Source organism: Mesoplodon mirus, assembly GCF_964341445.2.
Source record: "Mesoplodon mirus genome assembly, chromosome: 12".
NCBI classification, from domain to species: domain Eukaryota; kingdom Metazoa; phylum Chordata; class Mammalia; order Artiodactyla; family Ziphiidae; genus Mesoplodon; species Mesoplodon mirus.
In genome coordinates this window covers 48894344-48913119 of record NC_138988.1, presented here as the reverse complement: position 1 = coordinate 48913119, position 18776 = coordinate 48894344, and the positions used below count along the sequence as shown (strand labels likewise).

The 18776-nt window shown below is 46.4% G+C and overlaps 1 protein-coding gene across 1 annotated transcript in view; it reads left to right on the top strand.

The window, feature by feature from the left end:
* Nucleotides 1-18776, top strand: part of ITGA9 (integrin subunit alpha 9) — a 362363-nt gene that overhangs the window by 39962 nt on the left and 303625 nt on the right. The window contains exons 5-8 of the mRNA XM_082639253.1: nt 2801-2868; nt 8572-8701; nt 11244-11329; nt 13968-14036. Coding sequence (XP_082495379.1) covers nt 2801-2868; nt 8572-8701; nt 11244-11329; nt 13968-14036 — 353 coding nt within the window. The remainder of the gene's footprint in view (nt 1-2800; nt 2869-8571; nt 8702-11243; nt 11330-13967; nt 14037-18776) is intronic.

Below are 18776 nucleotides of genomic sequence, written 5' to 3'. Positions count from 1 at the left end.
TGGAGAGTCCAGGTGCTCAGTGGCTGAAAGAATGTGCCAGATCCTCTTGCATCTCCGCCTGGGGCCTCGGGTCTGGGCACGGACTGCAGCGCACACACCTTCCCTCAGCCTCACCTGCACACGCTGTATCTTACACTGGGCTGGTGTTGGGGGTACTGAGATGGGTGAACTCATCTCGGTGTTGAATAAACTATGTGATAAACAAACACATTTTGAGATGGGGAGAGGGTATCACTTACCTTTACCTACAAGGTCACCTGGGCACAGAAGCTGAGGAGGGGTTCTGGAAGGCTGTGGAATGTGAAATGTCAGATAAACATACCAGTGGAGCCTTCCTAGACTGGAGTTGCCACAGCTCCACCCCAAAGTGTGTGGTGCTGTGGGGAGCGAGGAGGCATAGGACTGGATCCTGTTCCAGGTTGAAGGGGTTAATCAGAGTACAGGCATTTCTGGGCAGTCAGAACATGGTCTGTCCTCTCAGGAGCCATGGGTGCTAGTCAGGAGCCCCACGTGGTTTGATTCCTTGCTCTAGAGCAAGCTGAGAAGGCAGGTATAGAGCCTTGGGTTTCAGGAATGTCGGAGCCGGTGAGATGGTGACTGCTTCCTGTGTGTGAGGCCCACAGACCTCGGAAGAGGCCATCCCAGCTTGGGGAGCTGGGCTGACCTCTGAACGGTGCCACAATGCCGGCTGAGGCAGGGGTGCTGGTCAAAGGGCTTCCCCTGCGGCCCTTTGGCCTGGGGTGGGGTTGGGACCCTCCCAGCTCCCAGAATGGCTGTGGTCACCTCAGGAGCCCGGGGCCTGCTCCTGGCTCAGCGCTCGCCAGCAGAGTGTGGGGATGGGGTAGAGAAAGACAAGTTTTCCTGTCTAGTTTTGGAGCCCCTGTCACAAAAGAGACCTTGAGACTGTTTTCTTTAAAACATGAAAGATTCCCACATAATTCCTATTCATGTCCTAAACTTACGAGGCTGAACTCGTGTGTCCTGCACTGTAGTTTCCTTCAGCTCGTGGGGGCTGAATTTCCTTTCTGTGTTTCATTTGTCTGAGACTTACAATCGGGTGAGTGGGTGGATATGCTTTTTGCCGGACCTTCCACATTTAATATGACTGTTCCGGTTGGGACATTTTGACCCTTTTTGCCATTGTGCTATTTGCTATAGGATTTATTAGTTTTTATGGTTTCTTGCCATCGTACAATTTGATGCAGGATCTCTTTATGACTTTGCATAAGTCCCGCTCCCAGCCTTGGTGCAAGATTTTGCAGAGAAGTGTGTTCTACTGTCACTGGGTTGCTTTCTGGCAGGGCTGTGAGTTCTCTTTGTAATAACAGGACAAGGTAGGAGGGACTGAGTTAGCCCTCCCCTGGAAGAGGAGTAACTCCATTGACATTCTGTTGTAATTTAGCAGTTGGTTAATGGCCACTTACTGGAGAATGTTACCAGGCTCTGCAGTGAGTGTTGTTAGAAAATGAATTCCTCTGTGTATTTCCCCAGGGCCCTTCTGCTTCTCCTACAGGACATAACTCTGGAACCACAGGAAGTGGCACTGTGTTGAAATCACAGCTTCACTGTTCCTTTGTATTATTTATTTTGTGTTTCAGAATTAAGTATATTGCTTTTAATGGAACCAGAGACTTGTCAGGAGCCCAGGGGGTGACATGGGGGTCACTGGGTCATTTTACTGGGTCTCTTGGACCTGCAGGTGCCCGGGGCAGCCGTGAGCCTCTGTCCAGCAATGTCAGTTTCACATGTAATTAGAGTCGCCTAAGCTGAACATCACTCCATCTCCATGCCTTTAGCCATGTCATTTCACATGGCTTGTCACCTTCTGGGTTTTGTGTAATCACTCACTGCAAAACCTTTGATCAGCCACAGAGGTGAAAGAATGTGAATTTCCGAGTCTGCCGAAATTGGATAGAATTCTGACTTTGTGACCTCGGATGAATCACTTGAACTTTCTGAGCCTCAGGGGTTTTACCTGTTAACAAATGGTGATGCGGGCTCCCAGGGATGAGGGATTGATGAAATGGTGAGTGGGCACAGCTGACACAGTGCCCAGAACATGCTAAGCTTAATATGCCAACTGAAAAATGAAACAGTAGCAACAGAGTTCCCGTTTGTTGGGTTGGAGTATTAGGAGCTGAGGGACAGGTGGGGGAAGAGAACTTATCCAGTTGTTTTCTTTTGGATCCATTTGTGGAGGGAAAAAGAGATCTCCCCTTTTCCTTCCACACAAGGAAGACAAGAGGTGTCAGTGATGGTGTCACCGTGCTATGGGGCCGGTACGGCGGAGTCCCCTCTTCCCGCAGCCCCTGGGCTCTGAGGGCTGGTTTCTGGTCGCACGGTGGAAAGCATATTGCCTTCAGCTGGATGGAGTGTCTTTTGGGGAGGCTTGGTCGTCTCCCAGGGGACTCCACACTGGGATGGCCACATCATTCCATCTCTGTGTCGTGTTTTCAGTTCTTTCTTCCTCCTGGGGCTCCCGTCCTTTCTGAAGTGAATGAGATAATTGTCACCGGCCTCCCACTTAATTACTATGGCTGCTGCTTCTCCTTTCCCACATGCAAAGAGGAAGCCCATCAGGGCACTTGGCAGCCTCACTACCTGATGGCACCAGAGCCTGGATTTTTGAGGTCTGGTGGATTCCTGAGACTTTTCTCTGCACCCCAGTCTGGATGGCGTCCCTGGGCCGGGCCTGCGGCCGCACTCAATAACATACCCAGCATGCTCAGGCGCTCCGCACACGACTGGCACACACTGATGAGGCTGTGGTTTGCTTCTCTTCCCTACCCTCCCCTTCTAGAGTATAAGAAGAAGTATGGAGAGGAACACGGCTCCTGCCAGGCTGGGATAGCGGGCTTCTTCACTGAGGTGGGTATCACTCTTTGGGCCTTTCTCTTCTCTCATGGGTGTTCATTTCCTGCATGGCTTCCCATCATATGGTAGATTAAAGTCCAAACTCTGTGTCTCGGCCCATGGGCCTGACTTTCTCCTTCACTCATCAGAGGACAACCCAGAGCTGTGGGAGGGGATGGGACAGTGAGGGGGAGAAAAGGCCTATGACACCCACTGTTTTCAACTGCTGCTGGACCATGCCAGATCCTTACTAGCATCATTATTACAGAGGCCCCCACGCGTGGTGTTTTGTGCACAAGTGCACATTTCTGTAGGTGAGCTGCACAGTAGAGGAACTGCTGTGTCAGAAGCTCTTCAAAATGTGAATTTTTGACACATGCTGGCAAATTGCACTCCAGAAACATTTACCAGTTGACACTCCCCCCAGTTGTGTGTCATTGTTCCTACATCCTCTAACCAACACTTAAAAATTTTTGTCATTAAAAAAAATGACATTGTGTTTTAATGGCCCTTTACCTAATTATTAGTGTAGTTGAGTATCCTTTTCAAATATTGGCCATTTGTGTTTATTTTTTCTGGAAATTGCCTGTTTATGTTCTTTGCCCATTATTATGTTATTTTTTAACTGTTGTTTTACTGATTTTTAGGATCTTGTATTTTCAATAGTAATCTCATATCTCTTGAATGTGTTACAATATTTTTCACCAATCTTTTACCTGATTTTTAAGTTTGCTTAATGGTGTCTTTACTATATGGGCATTGAACATTCATACTTGGTCAAATCTGTCAGTCTTTTTCTTTCTGGATTCTAGACCTCTCTGTTAGGAAGGTCATCCCCATCCTAAGAGCATGAAATATTCACGTTTATTTTATTCTGCCACTTTTATAGGTTAAAAAATATTTAAATCTTTAATCCATCTTAGATTTATGCGTTCAGACATTATACGGGAGAAATGAACTTCATTGTTTTCCTAAATGTGTGGTTGGTTGTTCTTTTTTTTTTTTAATAAATTTTTAAATTTTATTTATTTTATTTTTTTTGGTTGCATTGGGTCTTTGTTAATGCGCGTGGGCTTTCTCTAGTGGTGGCGAGCTGGGGCTACTCTTGGTTATGGTGCGCGGGCTTCTCATTGCGGTGGCTTCTCTTGTTGCGGAGCATGGGCTCTTGGCACGCGGGCTTTAGTAGTTGTGGCTTGCGGGCTCTAGAGTTCAGGCTCAGTAGTTGTGGCGCATGGGCTTAGCTGCTCCTTGGCACGTGGGATCTTCTGGAACCAGGGCTCGAACCCGTGTCCCCTGCACTGGCAGGCAGATTGTTAACCACTGCGCCACCAGGGAAGCCCTGGTTGGTTGTTCTGATACTGGTTTGTTAAATGTTTTCTTTATCCCCATTGATTTGAGATACCATCCTGCCATATGCCAAGGTTACCCATCTTCCATCTCAGTAAGCCTATAGAGGGTGTAATTTCTATGGCTGTTGTTCCTCCACTGAGATGTAGCAAGTATGACTCAACGCAGGAAGCAGCAGGGAACTGCTGTTAAGTTTACAGACACAGTGATGGCAGTGCCGTAAGAAAGTCTATTTGGGCTGGGTCTTGTGCCCAGGTGTCTGGAAGTGGGAGAGCCTGGAGGAGGCCAGGTTGGAGGCTGTGGTGTGATCTAGCCACAAAGAGACAGGGCAGCCTATGGGGTGTTTTAGGAATAAAAATGATGAGGGGAGTCAGAAAATATGAAGGCAGTATCAGTGGGCTGGGTGACCAGAGGACTGTGGGGGGCGGTGAGGAAGGAGGATTTATGCCAGGTTTCTGGGGAACACTGGTGCCGGTGGAAAGGGGGCTGCCCAAGGAAGAATCCACTGGGAGACGTAAACTGATGGGTCTGCTGTATACACATGCCATGTGAGGTGATGGGATGGGACACTCACATAGATGTTTCTAGAATCCAGCCTTGATTTGGCCAATGCTAGTATGTTTCTGAGGGGACTGGGTATGCTTAGCATAGGGCCGGGGTTGGGGGGCTCTGAGCAGAATGTCTCTTGTAGACAGTGGGAGGAGAAAGTCAAGTCATTGCAGAAATGAGAACTCATTGGAGATGTTGGTGGGGAGCTAGGGGAGAGGAAGAGTCCCTGGGAAGAGATGTCTCCAGCCAGAGAGTCAGGGAAGACGAGGGCACTGGGGCTAGTGGGGAGGAGGAGGAGGAAGGACAAGGGTGTGGAGGGGAACCCGGTGGGCCGTGCCAGCTCCGGATTACCAGAGGACCTGCTGGGACTCCACAGCCTGAGGGAAGCAGGGTGCGGGCAGCAGTGGGGCTGGTGTGTGGAGTACTGCAGGGAGCCGGGCGGCAGTGAGCAGGAGGGCTCAGTCCTGAGCCGGCCACTCGGGGCCTTGGCCTCTGCTTCAGTTCCCAGGCTTTTGGCCTCCCTAAACAGGAGGTCTTTGAACTCCCAGTCTCCCTCGTTTCTGGAACTTCAGCTGTTGGAGGCCAAGCAGGAAATATGGTTGAAGGGGTCAGGCAGCACTGTGCCCCTCTCCTGCCCTCCTGCTGACCTTGTCACTTGGGTTTGCCCTTGCTGGGAGCTGGGCTGCCCCTGCACAGGGCCGGCAGCTGCCTCCCAAGCTGGACGTGGTTCTGTGGCCTTCCGGTCATGGCCATGTTGCCCCAAACTACTCTGGCCCAAGGCGACTGCTTGACCTGAATGTCAGTGACCCTGGGATTATCAAAGCTGTTTGAGTTATGGACACTGCATGAATTTTAGCCCAGCGTTGAGGACAAGGGAGAACTTCCCGGGAACATATTTATTTTTGTAGCCTAGGATAACAGAGGTAGATACTTCTAAGCAGCAAGAGAAGACTTGGCCCAACCCTGCTGGTGTCGGGGCACCACTGTGAGAGCCTGGGGACATCTGGGTGGAAATCCATCCAGCACAGACTTCTGCCACAGATCCCGAGGACTATTCTACCCCCGGCTTGTGCCAACCTACAGGGCACAGAGAAAAGCCCATGGCTCCTCTCAGGCAACTCCAGGTACCTGTGTGCCTCAGGAGGTTCTGCCCCTTGCAGAAAGGCCCATGCTGTTGATCGATGGAGTTTCGCACACATGATTCAGGCAGTGGTGGCCTTGGGCTTTTGGAGAAGCTTGCACTTCTGTGTGTTGCATTTGCGTTGTCTGTTCCTGGGTGGTGAGGAGCCAAGCATTGATGACATTTTCCTGGCACTTGTGGACAGTGTCAAAAAGGCCCAGGCTGCACCCACAGCGGATGGAAAAAGCCAAGTAGGAGGGAGTTCCAGGGAGATGCTGTTTCCTTGCCCCCAGCCACAAGGGTCTCAGGCTGGGCCTCAGTTTACCTAGTTTGAACTACAGGGAGAAGGGGGCATAAACAGTAAGAGGAGAGGGAAAGAAACCAAAAGCTGTTGGTTTTAAAGGTTTTTGAGGAGAGCGATGACCTTGTTTTATTCTCTTTGTAATGTTTGAGAGAGGGGATGCAGCGATACGTTAGACATACATTTCTCAACTTTTATCCTGGATTAATCTGAATCATCAGAAAACAACACATCCACTGCCTGGTGTCCCCAAGAGCCTTACAGGCCTCTGGTGGTGCTCAAAGCTTTGGCTCGTGAAGAGCTGCTGGTGGAGAAAGCTCTCCACTGTGTATATGGCTGGCACTGGGGATACTGCTCATTTTGTCTTTCTGTGCCCTTTGTGTTTGGGCACTGATCACAGAGTCCTTTCTGAGCTTAAGACCAAGGAGAAAGTCTCCCTTCTCTGATGATCATTTGTCTTTCTCCTGCCCCTTCTAGAACCAGCACAGTCCCTTACACAGAACAGATGACTATAAGGGGAATGAATGAATGCACTGCCCATGTTTTCCCAGGGATGTGTCCTAAGTGCAGAAAGTGATATATTTTTATAAAACAGTGAGATACCCCTGAGGGTATCCAGTTTCTCATCCTCTTAGCATCCTTGGAGATGGATTGGATCTCAGAACCTTAAAGTGAAGTGCTTCTCAATGGTCATTCTTGGTCCACACCTTCATGAATTATCAACAGCAAACCATTCAGGCAGGAGTCTGGTGGCTTTCCTTCCAGCCATGCTCACACCCTGTTCTTTGGTAAGGTTCTTACCCGAATTGACCATAGAACATGTATTGTTCAAAGTATCGTCCTGATACTGCTCTTGCCATACACGTGCTCTCCTTTCTGTGTGCTCTGTCCTCCTTTCTCTGCTGTTCTATTAAGATGGCTCTGGCTTTTTCAGACATGTGCTCCCAGGGAATTCAGTGTCACTTTATGAAATGTCAACAGAAACTCAGAATTCTTAGGGCGGGATCTAGCCTCCAGGGACTTGTTGGAAACCAGCAGCTTCTGACAGCGGTGAGGCCAGCTCTGTAGAGAGGGACCAGCCTGGAAGGATGTTTCTGAAGTATAACAGTGCGGGGACCCTAGAGGCCAAGGGTGGTGTGTGTGTGTCAGTAACAAGAGCATGACCTGTACAGTGTCCAGCATCTCCATGAGCCCAGAAGGCCTGTATCTTTGGGGTTTTTGTACAGCTGAGGGGTTTCCTCTAAAACTGCCTTTATTTTAACCCTTTTGGGTAGAATTTTTTCTAAACATTCTGTACATTTCCTTGTTGCCTTACCCTGGGATTTTTTTTTTTTTTTTTTTTTTGCGGTACGCGGGCCTCTCACTGTTGTGGCCTCTCCCGTTGCGGAGCACAGGCTCCGGACGCTCAGGCTCAGCAGCCATGGCTCACGGGTCCAGCCGCTCCGCGGCACGTGGGATCTTCCCGACCCAGGGCACAAACCTGTGTCCCCTGCATCGGCAGGCGGACTCTCAACCACTGCACCACCAGGGAAGCTTCGTGGTTTTTTTTTTTTTCCTGGGAATGTTTTACAAAGGGATTTGATTGATCTGTGGATCTGGTATAAGTAGGAGATGCTTAATAAATATTGTGGAGTGAAAAGTTAATGAATTTGTTAGAAAAATAATTTTTATTATTTCTTACTGCAGTGTAGATACTTTAGAAAATATAGATAATCAAAGAGAAGGGATTTCCTGTTGGGGAAGGCTGGGGAAGGAAAGCCTCGATGATGTCTTTCTCTATTGGACTTACTTCACTGAGCATAATGCCCTCCAAGTTCATTCATGTTGCCGCAAATGGCAAAATTTCATTCTTTTTTATGTCTGAGTCATATTCCGTTGTCTATATGCACCACATCTTCTCTATCTGTTCATCTGTGGATGGACACTTAGATTGCTTCAGTATATTGGCTATTATAAATAGTGCTGCTGTGAACATTGGGGTGCTTGCTGGGCCTGTTTTAATAGTAGTGTTGTGTCTTGCTGTCTGTGGTCTCTTCTCTCCCCAGTCCACATCTTTCCTGTAGTGGGCCTCTCTGCTCTCTTGTTTTAATTGTTTTGACTTTGCAATGAGCCTTTAGTGGCCAGAAAACCCAGCTTCAGAACCATTCCTGAGAATGAGGACTGGAGGGGATTTCTCTGGAGTGTCAGTACATCTTGATCCATTCATCTGTTGATGGACACATAGGTTGCTTCCATATCTTGGCAATTGTAAATCATTATGAATATGAAATTTTTTTTATTGCTCAGGTGTGGCGTCTTTACTTTAATTACGCGTTCTTTGTTGTGACTGTGGGTCTCACCACACCGCCTTCTCCCCTCTTCAGTTTCCTTCCCTGTTTACCTTTGGATTTCTCTTCCATAGGAGCTGGTGGTGATGGGTGCCCCAGGGTCATTTTATTGGGCTGGGACAGTCAAAGTGCTGAACCTCACAGACAACACCTATTTCAAACTAAATGATGAAGTGATCATGAACAGGAGGTACACCTACCTGGGTGAGTAGCTCAAGGAGGTGACAGGTAAGAAAGGGGAAGTGGGAGTGATTACCACCAAGCTTGCCAGTGATTGCTTTACGGGTGGAAAGAAGAGTTCGTTGGCTTTTACATCTGCTGTTCTACTTAGTTGCACTTTTAGCCAAGGGCACCACAACATTGAGCTCCACACATAGCAGGTAGAGAGAGGAGAACAAAGAACGGGACTGAATTAAAGCTGTGTGATTTAATTAAAAAGCTGACAGTTGAACCTCCAAGGAAGCAAACATTTTCTTTTCCTATTTTAGCAATTACTCGGGTTCAGATGATTAGATACAAAACGAGTGTGAGAGAATCCTGTTTTTCCATGACTTTCCTTTGGATGAGGTCTCTGCTTTCTGGTCACAAAACTGGTTGCAGGTAGAAATAATAAGAACCAGAAATTAGCATGATGGATGGTAACCTAATCCTGAGGTTTATTTAAAGGCTCAGAAAAACTTTTATTTTCTTAACCGTTTTAATCCTCTAGAAAGAAGGTAGACACAACTTAAGTTAGCAGCCACCAGGCCAGAATGACTCTGGACAAGACCATGCTTATTGGTGAACAGAGAGAGGCTGTCTTTACTTGTGTAAAAGACAATTTGACATGGCTCTTTTCTTTAATTCAGGCCCTAAGTGCTGTAATTCTGGGCTGAAAATGAAGCTAAATTTAGCAAGGCCTAATGATGAGAAAACAATGTTCTTTCACACTCATTACACTTAACTTAAATCTGGGGGAGTCCCTGACCCGCTTTTTGTATGGAGATTCGCTTGTGAGTTGGCAGGAGGGACTGGCTGACTTGTCTTTTCGCCTCTAAGTCTTTTGCCCAGTAGCACCGACTGTGATACCTTTACTCAGAGGCCCAACTCCTTAAATGCTGTCATTTATTGGGGACTTACTCCACGCCAGGCTCTGCATATGAAAGAAACCGAGGTACAAAGAAGTCATTTAACTTGCCGAGGTCCCATGGTTCATCAGTAGCGAAGTGGGGGTTTAAACCTGTGGTTTCTGAGTCCAGAGTCTAGGTGCTGAGCTGCCCACCTGTGTATGCTCTGCAGACAGCCCCGCCCGCTGGTGTGGACCCCTCGCTGGGCTGGGAGCACCTTGGAGGAGGGGAGTTTGTCTGACATTTCCAGGACTTGGTATAGTGCCTGGTGCAGAGGAGGGACTCAACACATGTTTACTAGGTCAGAGAATGAAGAGAAGGCAGAAAAGAGCCCAGTTTGGTTGTGGCTTTAGGGTCGATAGGCCCTCTGAGCCTCAGGGCCCGTGGCTCCTTCCTGTGTGCCAAGTAGAGACCTTCATGCTGCGGGATTGCAAGGCTCACTTCAAGCTTTGATGTCACTCATAATAGTCTTAGGGAACGTGAGCCTCCAGTCTGAGAGAAATCAGCCACCTGGTGAGTAAGAGTTGATCATAATATGACACCATTACAAAATGCAAGCAGCTTATGGTCATAACATTAGGGTTTGAGGATGAGGAAAAGGTTTGTAGAATATACAGCAGCCTGTACAGGGTTTTTACTGCCAGCAGGGCTCTCAGAAAGCAGGAGACATTTAGACTAAGCTCAGACAACTTTTACCTTTGTTTCTAGATTCTTTTTGCGTCCGCGGATTCTTTGCTGTCATCCATCTATCCACTGACCCACTGTCAGCTTTTTTCTGGCTCTTCTTAAGAGGGGGTGTGCATAATGGTTCACAGCAAGGGTGATTTGGAGACACACAGATTGGATTTGAATCTTGCTGTGTGATCTTGGGTGTGTTGCTTACCTACATTTAGTCCCTGTTTCCGTATCTGTGAAATAGAGTTGGGAGATTAAAAGAGACAGTGGCATCTGAAGACATGTGTAAGAATGTTCATAGCAGCTTTATTCACAATAAAGCTGAAATAACTGGAAACAACCTAAATGCCCAGCAATAGGAGAATAAAGACATTATGATACCATCATACAATGGAACATACTCATCCATAAAAGGAAACTAGTACCATACTCAACAGCATGGATGAACCTCACAGAAGTTATGTTGAGGGAAGTTTGGAACAGGCACATGTAATATATGGTGACAGAAATCAGGAGAGGGGTGACCCGTGCAGGGGAGGGTTGTGACTGGGAGAGGGAATGAGGGAACCTTTTGGGCTCGTGGTTCTGTGGTTATAGTCACTCTGGCTGGTGATGTCCATGTGTACACACTTGTTAAATTCTACACTTTAGATGTGTGTACTTTACTGTATGAAAATTGTATCTCAAAAAGGAAAAAATAGATGTGGAGTATTTAGCACAGCACCTGTTCCAAAGAGGACACTCAGAAAGCACTCTTTCCTGCCCTGGAGTCCTTGTGAATGTGTCTTTTTGTGCGATGAGCCATTCCAGCGTGAGAAGACTGACAGCTGCCATTTATTCCCTGATATTTTATGTTCCAAGAATAACTGGATCTTAATTGTCCAGATAAGGATGCTTGAGAAACATTGTCCTCTGATGGATCTTCTTTCTCCACCCCTTCCTTGGTTTCTCCCCGTCTTCTGCAGGTTATGCAGTTACTGCCGGACACTTTTCTCACGTGTCCACCACCGATGTGGTAGGAGGTGCCCCTCAGGACGAAGGCATTGGGAAGGTGAGGAACAAAGTTTATGGAATAGCACGGGGTCAGATGGGGGGAGCATGCTGCCGCTCTTTTTGAGGTTTGTCAACTCACTTTGATGTGAACATTCTGCTGGGCGGCTGGCAGGTAAGTGATGAAATATTGAGGAATCATCTGTTCATCTCCATCCAGCCTCTTTTGAGAATTTACTTTGAAAGCTTCATCCGAGTATGAATACTATTTCCAGACCTCTCCATTCTCTGCACTTTGTCATCTGAGAATGTTTTTCATGGCTGATGCTGTGTGTGTGAGAGATGATTAAGATTGACCCATGGTATTGTGCCATTCTCCAAAGGAAGGGTGTCCAGTGCTACCCAACTTCAAACCCTCCCCTCTCCCAAATCCTTTCCAAGTTTGACTTAATGGCACCAGGTCTAGTCCCAGATATCTTTGGGGCCTTTTTATTTATCTTTAGGCCTAGATTCTCACATTTTTTTCTCCAATGTTTTAGAAACAAGACCAGTTCAGCCCAGAGGCTAGACTGGGAATATATGGGTCTCTTTCCCTAAAGTATCTGCCCAGAGTGTAGAAAAGACCCCATGGATCTAGGACCGTCAGAATCCCTTTGGGAATCATGGCATCTATGGGGCCTGAAATATGGAGGACTATGTTTGTTGGATCTTTAGCTCCAGGCTACAGGAAGTCCAGTTGAGTCGACCCAGATGAGTCAGGAATATGCATTTTAACAAGCTCCATAGTTTGTTTGATAGTTACGACTGAAGAGAGGAATGGTCTTTGGGTCTGAGCCCATAAGGGGTGGACCTTTGACAGAATCTGGCTATATCTCTGGGGGCTTGGAAAAGTGGATTCTGGAGAGGCCCAGACAGACCGAGACCACTGGTAACTGGAGCCTTCGGCCAGGATGTCAGTCTGATCAGCAGACAAGGCGTGACTGCTGGGCATTCCTGAGGGTGGTTTTCCCGGATCCTCCTGGGCAGGAGTTAGGAGTCAACACTCAGATTTCTGGAGCACATGCCTCCCTCCCTGTCAACACTGATGCTATTTTCCTTGAAAACGAAGCCACAGTAAAAACCCAGGGCCCTGAGCACAGGGGAGGTGTGCAGATGAACTCTGATAACTTCCAGCAAAGGGTGAGTCTTTCCGAGTCACATGAATTCCTCTGCGTGGTGGAGGGACAGAGCCAAGGGCTGTCCCCACATTGATAATCTCTTCTGGGGGAGGAGCTGCGTGTGACCAGGCATCTCTGTAGCCGGTAAACACGCCTACCTCCCAATTCACAGCAGTGTGGATGCCTCAGTGCTGCTGACAGCAGCTTTGTTTTGTTTTAAATCACCAGTTACAGAATACTTGATCTAATTATCTTCTCTTCAGGTGGTTGGCATAACTGTATAGTCCCTGTCAAGCCTTAGGATGATAGAGCCAGGCAGAGGGCATCCTGGATCTAGTTAACAAAGAGGAACATAAAAATGCTGCTTTCAGCTGGAGCCCCTGAGAGGTGCTGGGGAGACTGGTCATAGTTGACAAAGTTGCTGACGGTTCCACATTGCCAGGCCTGGGAGCTGGTACAGATTTGCTTCCCAAGGACCCCAGGATGGCTCTCTGGCCTTCAGGATCTTGGTGGTTATCGTTTCTGGTATTGGGGCAGGAAAGCATTCACACTAAGATGGTGATTCCTGACCCCATGGGAGGCTCCCTGACACTGGTTCTCATGGGACACTCGCTCTTCCCTTAAGATGCAACTTGAAAAAGAACTTCCACACTCATGTCACTTAGGAAGTTCTACACAAACAGTCTTTTCTGTGGTGGAGATTCATGGTGTAAATGCACAGGCTAAAGGCTTTGAAAGGTCCCCAGTAAAGGAATTTATTTAATGTTTAACTCTGGCATTTTGCAAACTAAACTCATATTTACCCAAGCAGATCTCATGACACTAATGTTCTGTGGAATCACTTTGTCTAAAATGCTCATGTCCATCCCTCCTCTTACACAGTTGGCCCTCCCTACCTGCGGGTTTTCACATCTGTGGATTCAACCAAACATGGATGGAAAATATTTGGGGAAAAAAATTCTAGGAAGTTCTAAAAGCAAATCTTGAATTTGCCACGCAACTATTTACATAGTATTTACACTGTATTTACAACTATTTACATAGTATTTACATTGTGTTAGATAGTCTAAGTAATGTAGGGATGATTGCCTAGGTTATATGCAAACACTACTCCATTTTACTTAAGGGACTTGAGCTCTGTGGATTTTGCTATCCTGGGGGTCCTGGAACCAATCCCCCACAGACGCCAAGGGATGACTGTATTGTGATACCTGCTAAAGCTCTAACTAATAGGAAGGAAGGAAGTGTTTCGAGGAAGAAAATCCTTTTCCCAGGAGTTGACTTTTTGGTAGTAATTTGGAAGCTCCTTAGGTCTTACTGGGCATGGCTCCCGTAAACAATGTGGCTCAGGAGGCATGGAGGTGATTTCTGCCTCAGGATTGAAGGACAGTTTCTTTGCAGAGTGCGTAAAATGATTTGTCATCAGCTAGTGTAGGCACATCTGCATGTGTCTGGTCAGGCATTTACATAGAACTCCCAGAAGGATGCTGATAATCTTTGGTCATTGCTTCCATCTTAACTGGATTTTTTTTCCTTCCATAGGTTTATATTTTTAGAGCTGACCGAAGATCAGGCACCTTAATTAAGATTTTTCAGGCATCAGGTAAAAAGGTGAGATCCTTGGGATTAGTGTCTTGTTTGTTTGTTTGTTTGTTTGAGAGATGTCATCATGTGGGAATCAGTTCTTACTTTTTAGAATATTGGTTTAAAGGCCCATCTGTGCCCTACATTTACATGGCATGTTCAGTTGCATGTTGGAGCCTTTACCTTCTCAGCATTGTGTGTGACCTGCAGATTCCTAGGATTCACGCATGCTGAGACGGGGAGCGAGATGAGTTTGTACACAGCCAAGTTACAGCACAGAGGTCTAAAAGGTTGTCCATGGTTCAGATACTCATCAAAATGACTATGTGCTCTGTTTCTTTCTGCCTTTATCTTTCTGCCTCTCTGTCTTTCTCCCAGCTCCAGAGAGATCAGGCATTGTTGAGTACAGATACATGACTGATTATTTTCAAAGGAGGCAGGCAGATGGATGGTTCTCACTCTCCCTATCTCACCAACCCAAAGCTGCCCCTCCTGCTTACATCCCAAGCCCTCTGCCACCATCGCCGTGGGAACTGCTGCCACACAAAAAGCAAACAAACATCACCCGGTTCCTTTTAGAACTTTGAAATAGAAATAGCTGGGGAAGGCTGCCCTGAAATTAGTCCTGGGCAAGGTTTATCTGCCTGTGTCATCTTATTATCCTTACCCTGTTGCTAATTCTCTCTCCATTTCCTGCAAGTTTCCATTATATTGCACCATAGTCTGAAATTAAGTCAGGTAGAGATTCCTTTGATTAATAAGCACCATTTTTCATGGGCTTATCAGTGGTGCACACCTTGGCATGGCTTTGGTCGGCAGGATTATTTGGTAAGATTGGCCGCTCTAAGAGGAGACAAGTTTAAGTGGGGAGGTGAAGGGGGTGATTTGAAGAGTTGTCTTGGTAGACGCCTTAGTGAGCTCGGGGAAGAAGCACAGGACTTGGGACTTGGGAGGGAGATTTGAGGAGATAGGTAAAATTGCCTTCTGACATTCTCCTACCATCACACTAAGAAGAGGGGGAAAAATGATGTTTCCATCCTGGGTGGGCCATGTGCTGCAGTTCAGGTCCTGCTGTGTTAGACCTGCCTCATGCCAGCCTGGCACCACTGCATATTGTTCTGATGGGGAGTCATAGTCTGAGTTCCAAAAATCCCACTCACAAGTAGAGCTTTTTGCAGTTTTAACAACCATCATGTGTATTTTTAGTATATAACTGTCATAACCTTTTCAATAAAAAATACATCACCAAACTCAGTTTCGTGAGGTTTTCCCTGAGAGCAGTTCAGCGTTCCCCCGGGAACTATGCAAGCCTGTGTTATTTTAACATTTCCAAAACCCCAAAGCAACAACACTGGAAAAAGACTGTGAGCAATTCTGCAAAAAAGGATTTCCAAGCACCTCTAAAGTTAGAAAATAAATAACCCCGTGCCATTTCTGAGAAAGAGTCCCAAAGAGCAAGTAGGGTGTAAATGCTGCTAAGCCTAACATTTTAGCTCTTTATCCAAAAAAAATAAATGGGTGAGTTCTCCTGTGGAAAACCCTCCCTCCCTCTGCTCCCCTTCCAATGTACCTCGGCTTGACAGCATGAAATTATTCCCCCCCCCAGCTTTATTGAGATATAATTGATATATAACACATTTAAGGTGTACAGTGTGACGACTTGGTACACGTATATATTGTGAAATGATGACCACACTGAGGTTCGCTAACACATCTATCATCTTATGTAACTACTATTTTTTTTTAGGGAGTCTTTAAAATGAATTGTGGGGCTTAAACACACTTATCACCCTATTTTTTTATTTTTAAAATTTATTTCTTTTTTTTGCTGCACTTTGTGGCATGTGGGATCTTAGTTCCCCAAGCAGGGATCAAACCCATGCCCCCTGCAGTGGGAGTACGGAGTCTTAAGCACTGGACCACCAGGGAAGTCCCTATCACCCTATTTTTAGAATATATTCATGTTCAGCTGTCACCGTGCCTCCCCCCTGCTTCCTGTGTCCCCACCTCCACTGCCCGCGGCCTGTGCCCAGGACAGGCCCAGCTGATGCTGGTCATCCTGGTGTAAACAACAGTCTATAATTGGGCCCTTTCTCTTTCCCAGAACCCTCCCTGTTTGGATGATAGCTTTCATGGCTACCCATCTGTGTCTGGGTCATGGGCAGATTTGGGGGAGCAGATTTGAGAGTGGGTGATGTGAGAGGGAAAGGTTTGAGAATCTGCTTTTCCAAATTTCCCGAGGACATGATGACGTGGGTTCCAGCACAGACCAACCTGCAGGTCAGCTTGAGTGTCCTTATTATGACACGACAGGGCTCCCTGAGGAGGAGACCATGGGCCAGCTGTCTCACCTCCCAGCTCCAGAGCTGCCATTCATTTTCCTTGGGGCTCTCACCTTGAACCATTATAACATATGGCCTTCACTCTGCCATCTTGTTTCACCATCTTCCAGCTTTACCCTCGTCATCGTCTTTCTGATTACTCCCTTTAGACATCTTATTCTGCTCGTGCCAGAAGAAATGAGAAATTCTTGTCCCACTGACTTCTCCATTATTTCAGTGGGAAAGGACATGAGCCCAGGCTTTCAAAGGATGCCTTTGCTTTACCCCTGTGTCCGGAGCCACACATAGAGGAGGGTTCTGATTCAGGAAATCCCTGATCCACTTCTGCTTCCATGTGGCCAGAATCTGGTCAGAGAGTTCTGTCTCCTGGCCGTAAGAGAGACAAAACCCCAAATGGTTCTGGTCTTTACTGGTTGACATCCTTCGTATAGTGCACGTAAGAAATCACCAATGCACGTAAGAAATCACCTATACACGTGCAATTCCATTGCTATTACATGTGTCCTCATATTTCCAGGATGATAGGAGAGCTGTGATCAAGGAACACTTACCCCAAAGCATGTCGTTGCCCTATCGAAGTTTCATTGCAATAATTGAGTATGTGAAGTGTTTATATGTCAAAACTTAGATAGGAAACTTCACGTACGGGGATTGCTGATTGAACACCGATGAAGATGCCAAGTTAAATAGACCATTGGAATGAAACAAATAGTTCCCCTGGGACTCAGCCAGAGAGAACAGCCAGCAGCTTTGGTCTTCAGGGCCTTGCCTGGGTCTTAGCGGTTTCTTTTACTAAAGTCAAGATAGGGACATTAGCAAGGCCACTGAATTGGTGACTGTCAACTGGTTTCTGCCCCGCCCCCCGTGATTCTGAAACTTCCCCATGCCCTTCTCCCTTGGGAAGGGGGCAGGTGGGGATGGGGGTTGGGTGGAAGCGACCTCAGCACATGACTGGGAGGGACTTGAGTCCTTTCCCAGGCTGAGCTGCAGGAAATAGACCAAAGTACCCTCCACCTCTCTCAAACTCCCCTGGGTTAGCTACCAACAAACAGCAAAAGAAAATGCTTGTTCATGTCTGTAAAACCAGAGCCCTTTTATTTGAAAACATTTATTTTAAAAGGATAGATTTTTTTTTTTTTAAATAAAAAAAAACAGAGGTTGCCTCACTGACAGCCTTTGGAAAGGATACAGCCTACAAAAATTTTAATTTGGCCTGCATGGTATGTTTGTTTATTATTTTTTAATATGAATTAGTGGTCAGCATTTTAAAAATAGGCAATTCAAATAAAATTTTAGAGCTTTGGTTTCTCTTGAAAAATGAGATGGTTGGCCTTTTCTGGGTCAATCAGGAGTTGACTGCCCCTGGATGGGGATTGCTCCTTTAGCTGGGTCTGTGGACTCTAGTTTGCTGCAGTCTCCACCATTCTCTATCGTTTCTTAGACACAGAAGCTGAGTGTCACTTGCCACCTGTAAGCATGCCTGCACTGCTGTTTGCTTTTTCCTTATACTTGTTATATCACCTGCCTGGATCCCATTGGATTGTGTTTGAGACCCCCAATTTAAAATAACAGGTACTGAATCAGACAGAGAAAGACAAAGCACATTATACCTCTTATATGTGGAATCTAAAAAAATGATACAAATGAACTTATTTACAAAACAGAAATAGACTGACAGACATAGAAACCAAATTTAGGATACCAAAGGGGAAAGGTGGTGAGGGGAGGGATAAATTAGGAGTTTGAGATTAACAGAAACACATTACTATATATGAAATAGATAAACAACAAGGGCCTGCTGTGTAGCACAGGGAGCTATATTCAGTATCCTGATTGAATATAATTGAATATAGTAATCGAATATATATTGAATATAGTAATAACATATAATGGGAAAGAATCTAAAAAAGTATGTATATATATTTATATATGGAAAAGAATTTTTTCAGATTCTTTTCCATATATATGTATACATATACATGTGTAACTGAATCACTTTGCTGTATACCTGAAATAATACATTGTAAATCAACTATACTTCAATTAGAAAAATAGTAAAACATAGGGGCTTCCCTGGTGGCACAGTGGTTGAGAGTCCACCTGCCGAGGCTGGGGACGCGGGTTCGTGCCCCGGTCTGGGAAGATCCCACATGCCGCAGAGCGGCTAGGCCCGTGAGCCATGGCCGCTGAGCCTGAGCATCCGGAGCCTGTGCTCCGCAACGGCAGAGCCCACCACAGTGAGAGGGCTGCGTACCGCAAAAAAAAAAAAAAAAAAAAAAAAGTAAAAAAATAACAGGTACTGAATTAAGCTATGATTAAGCCAATATAACCTGGCTGTTTTCCCTCATCCTCCAAATGGTCTTCTGAGTTGTACCTTTTTCTGTTACTTCAGCTCACGCCTTCCTAACCAGTCTTCAGCTATGCC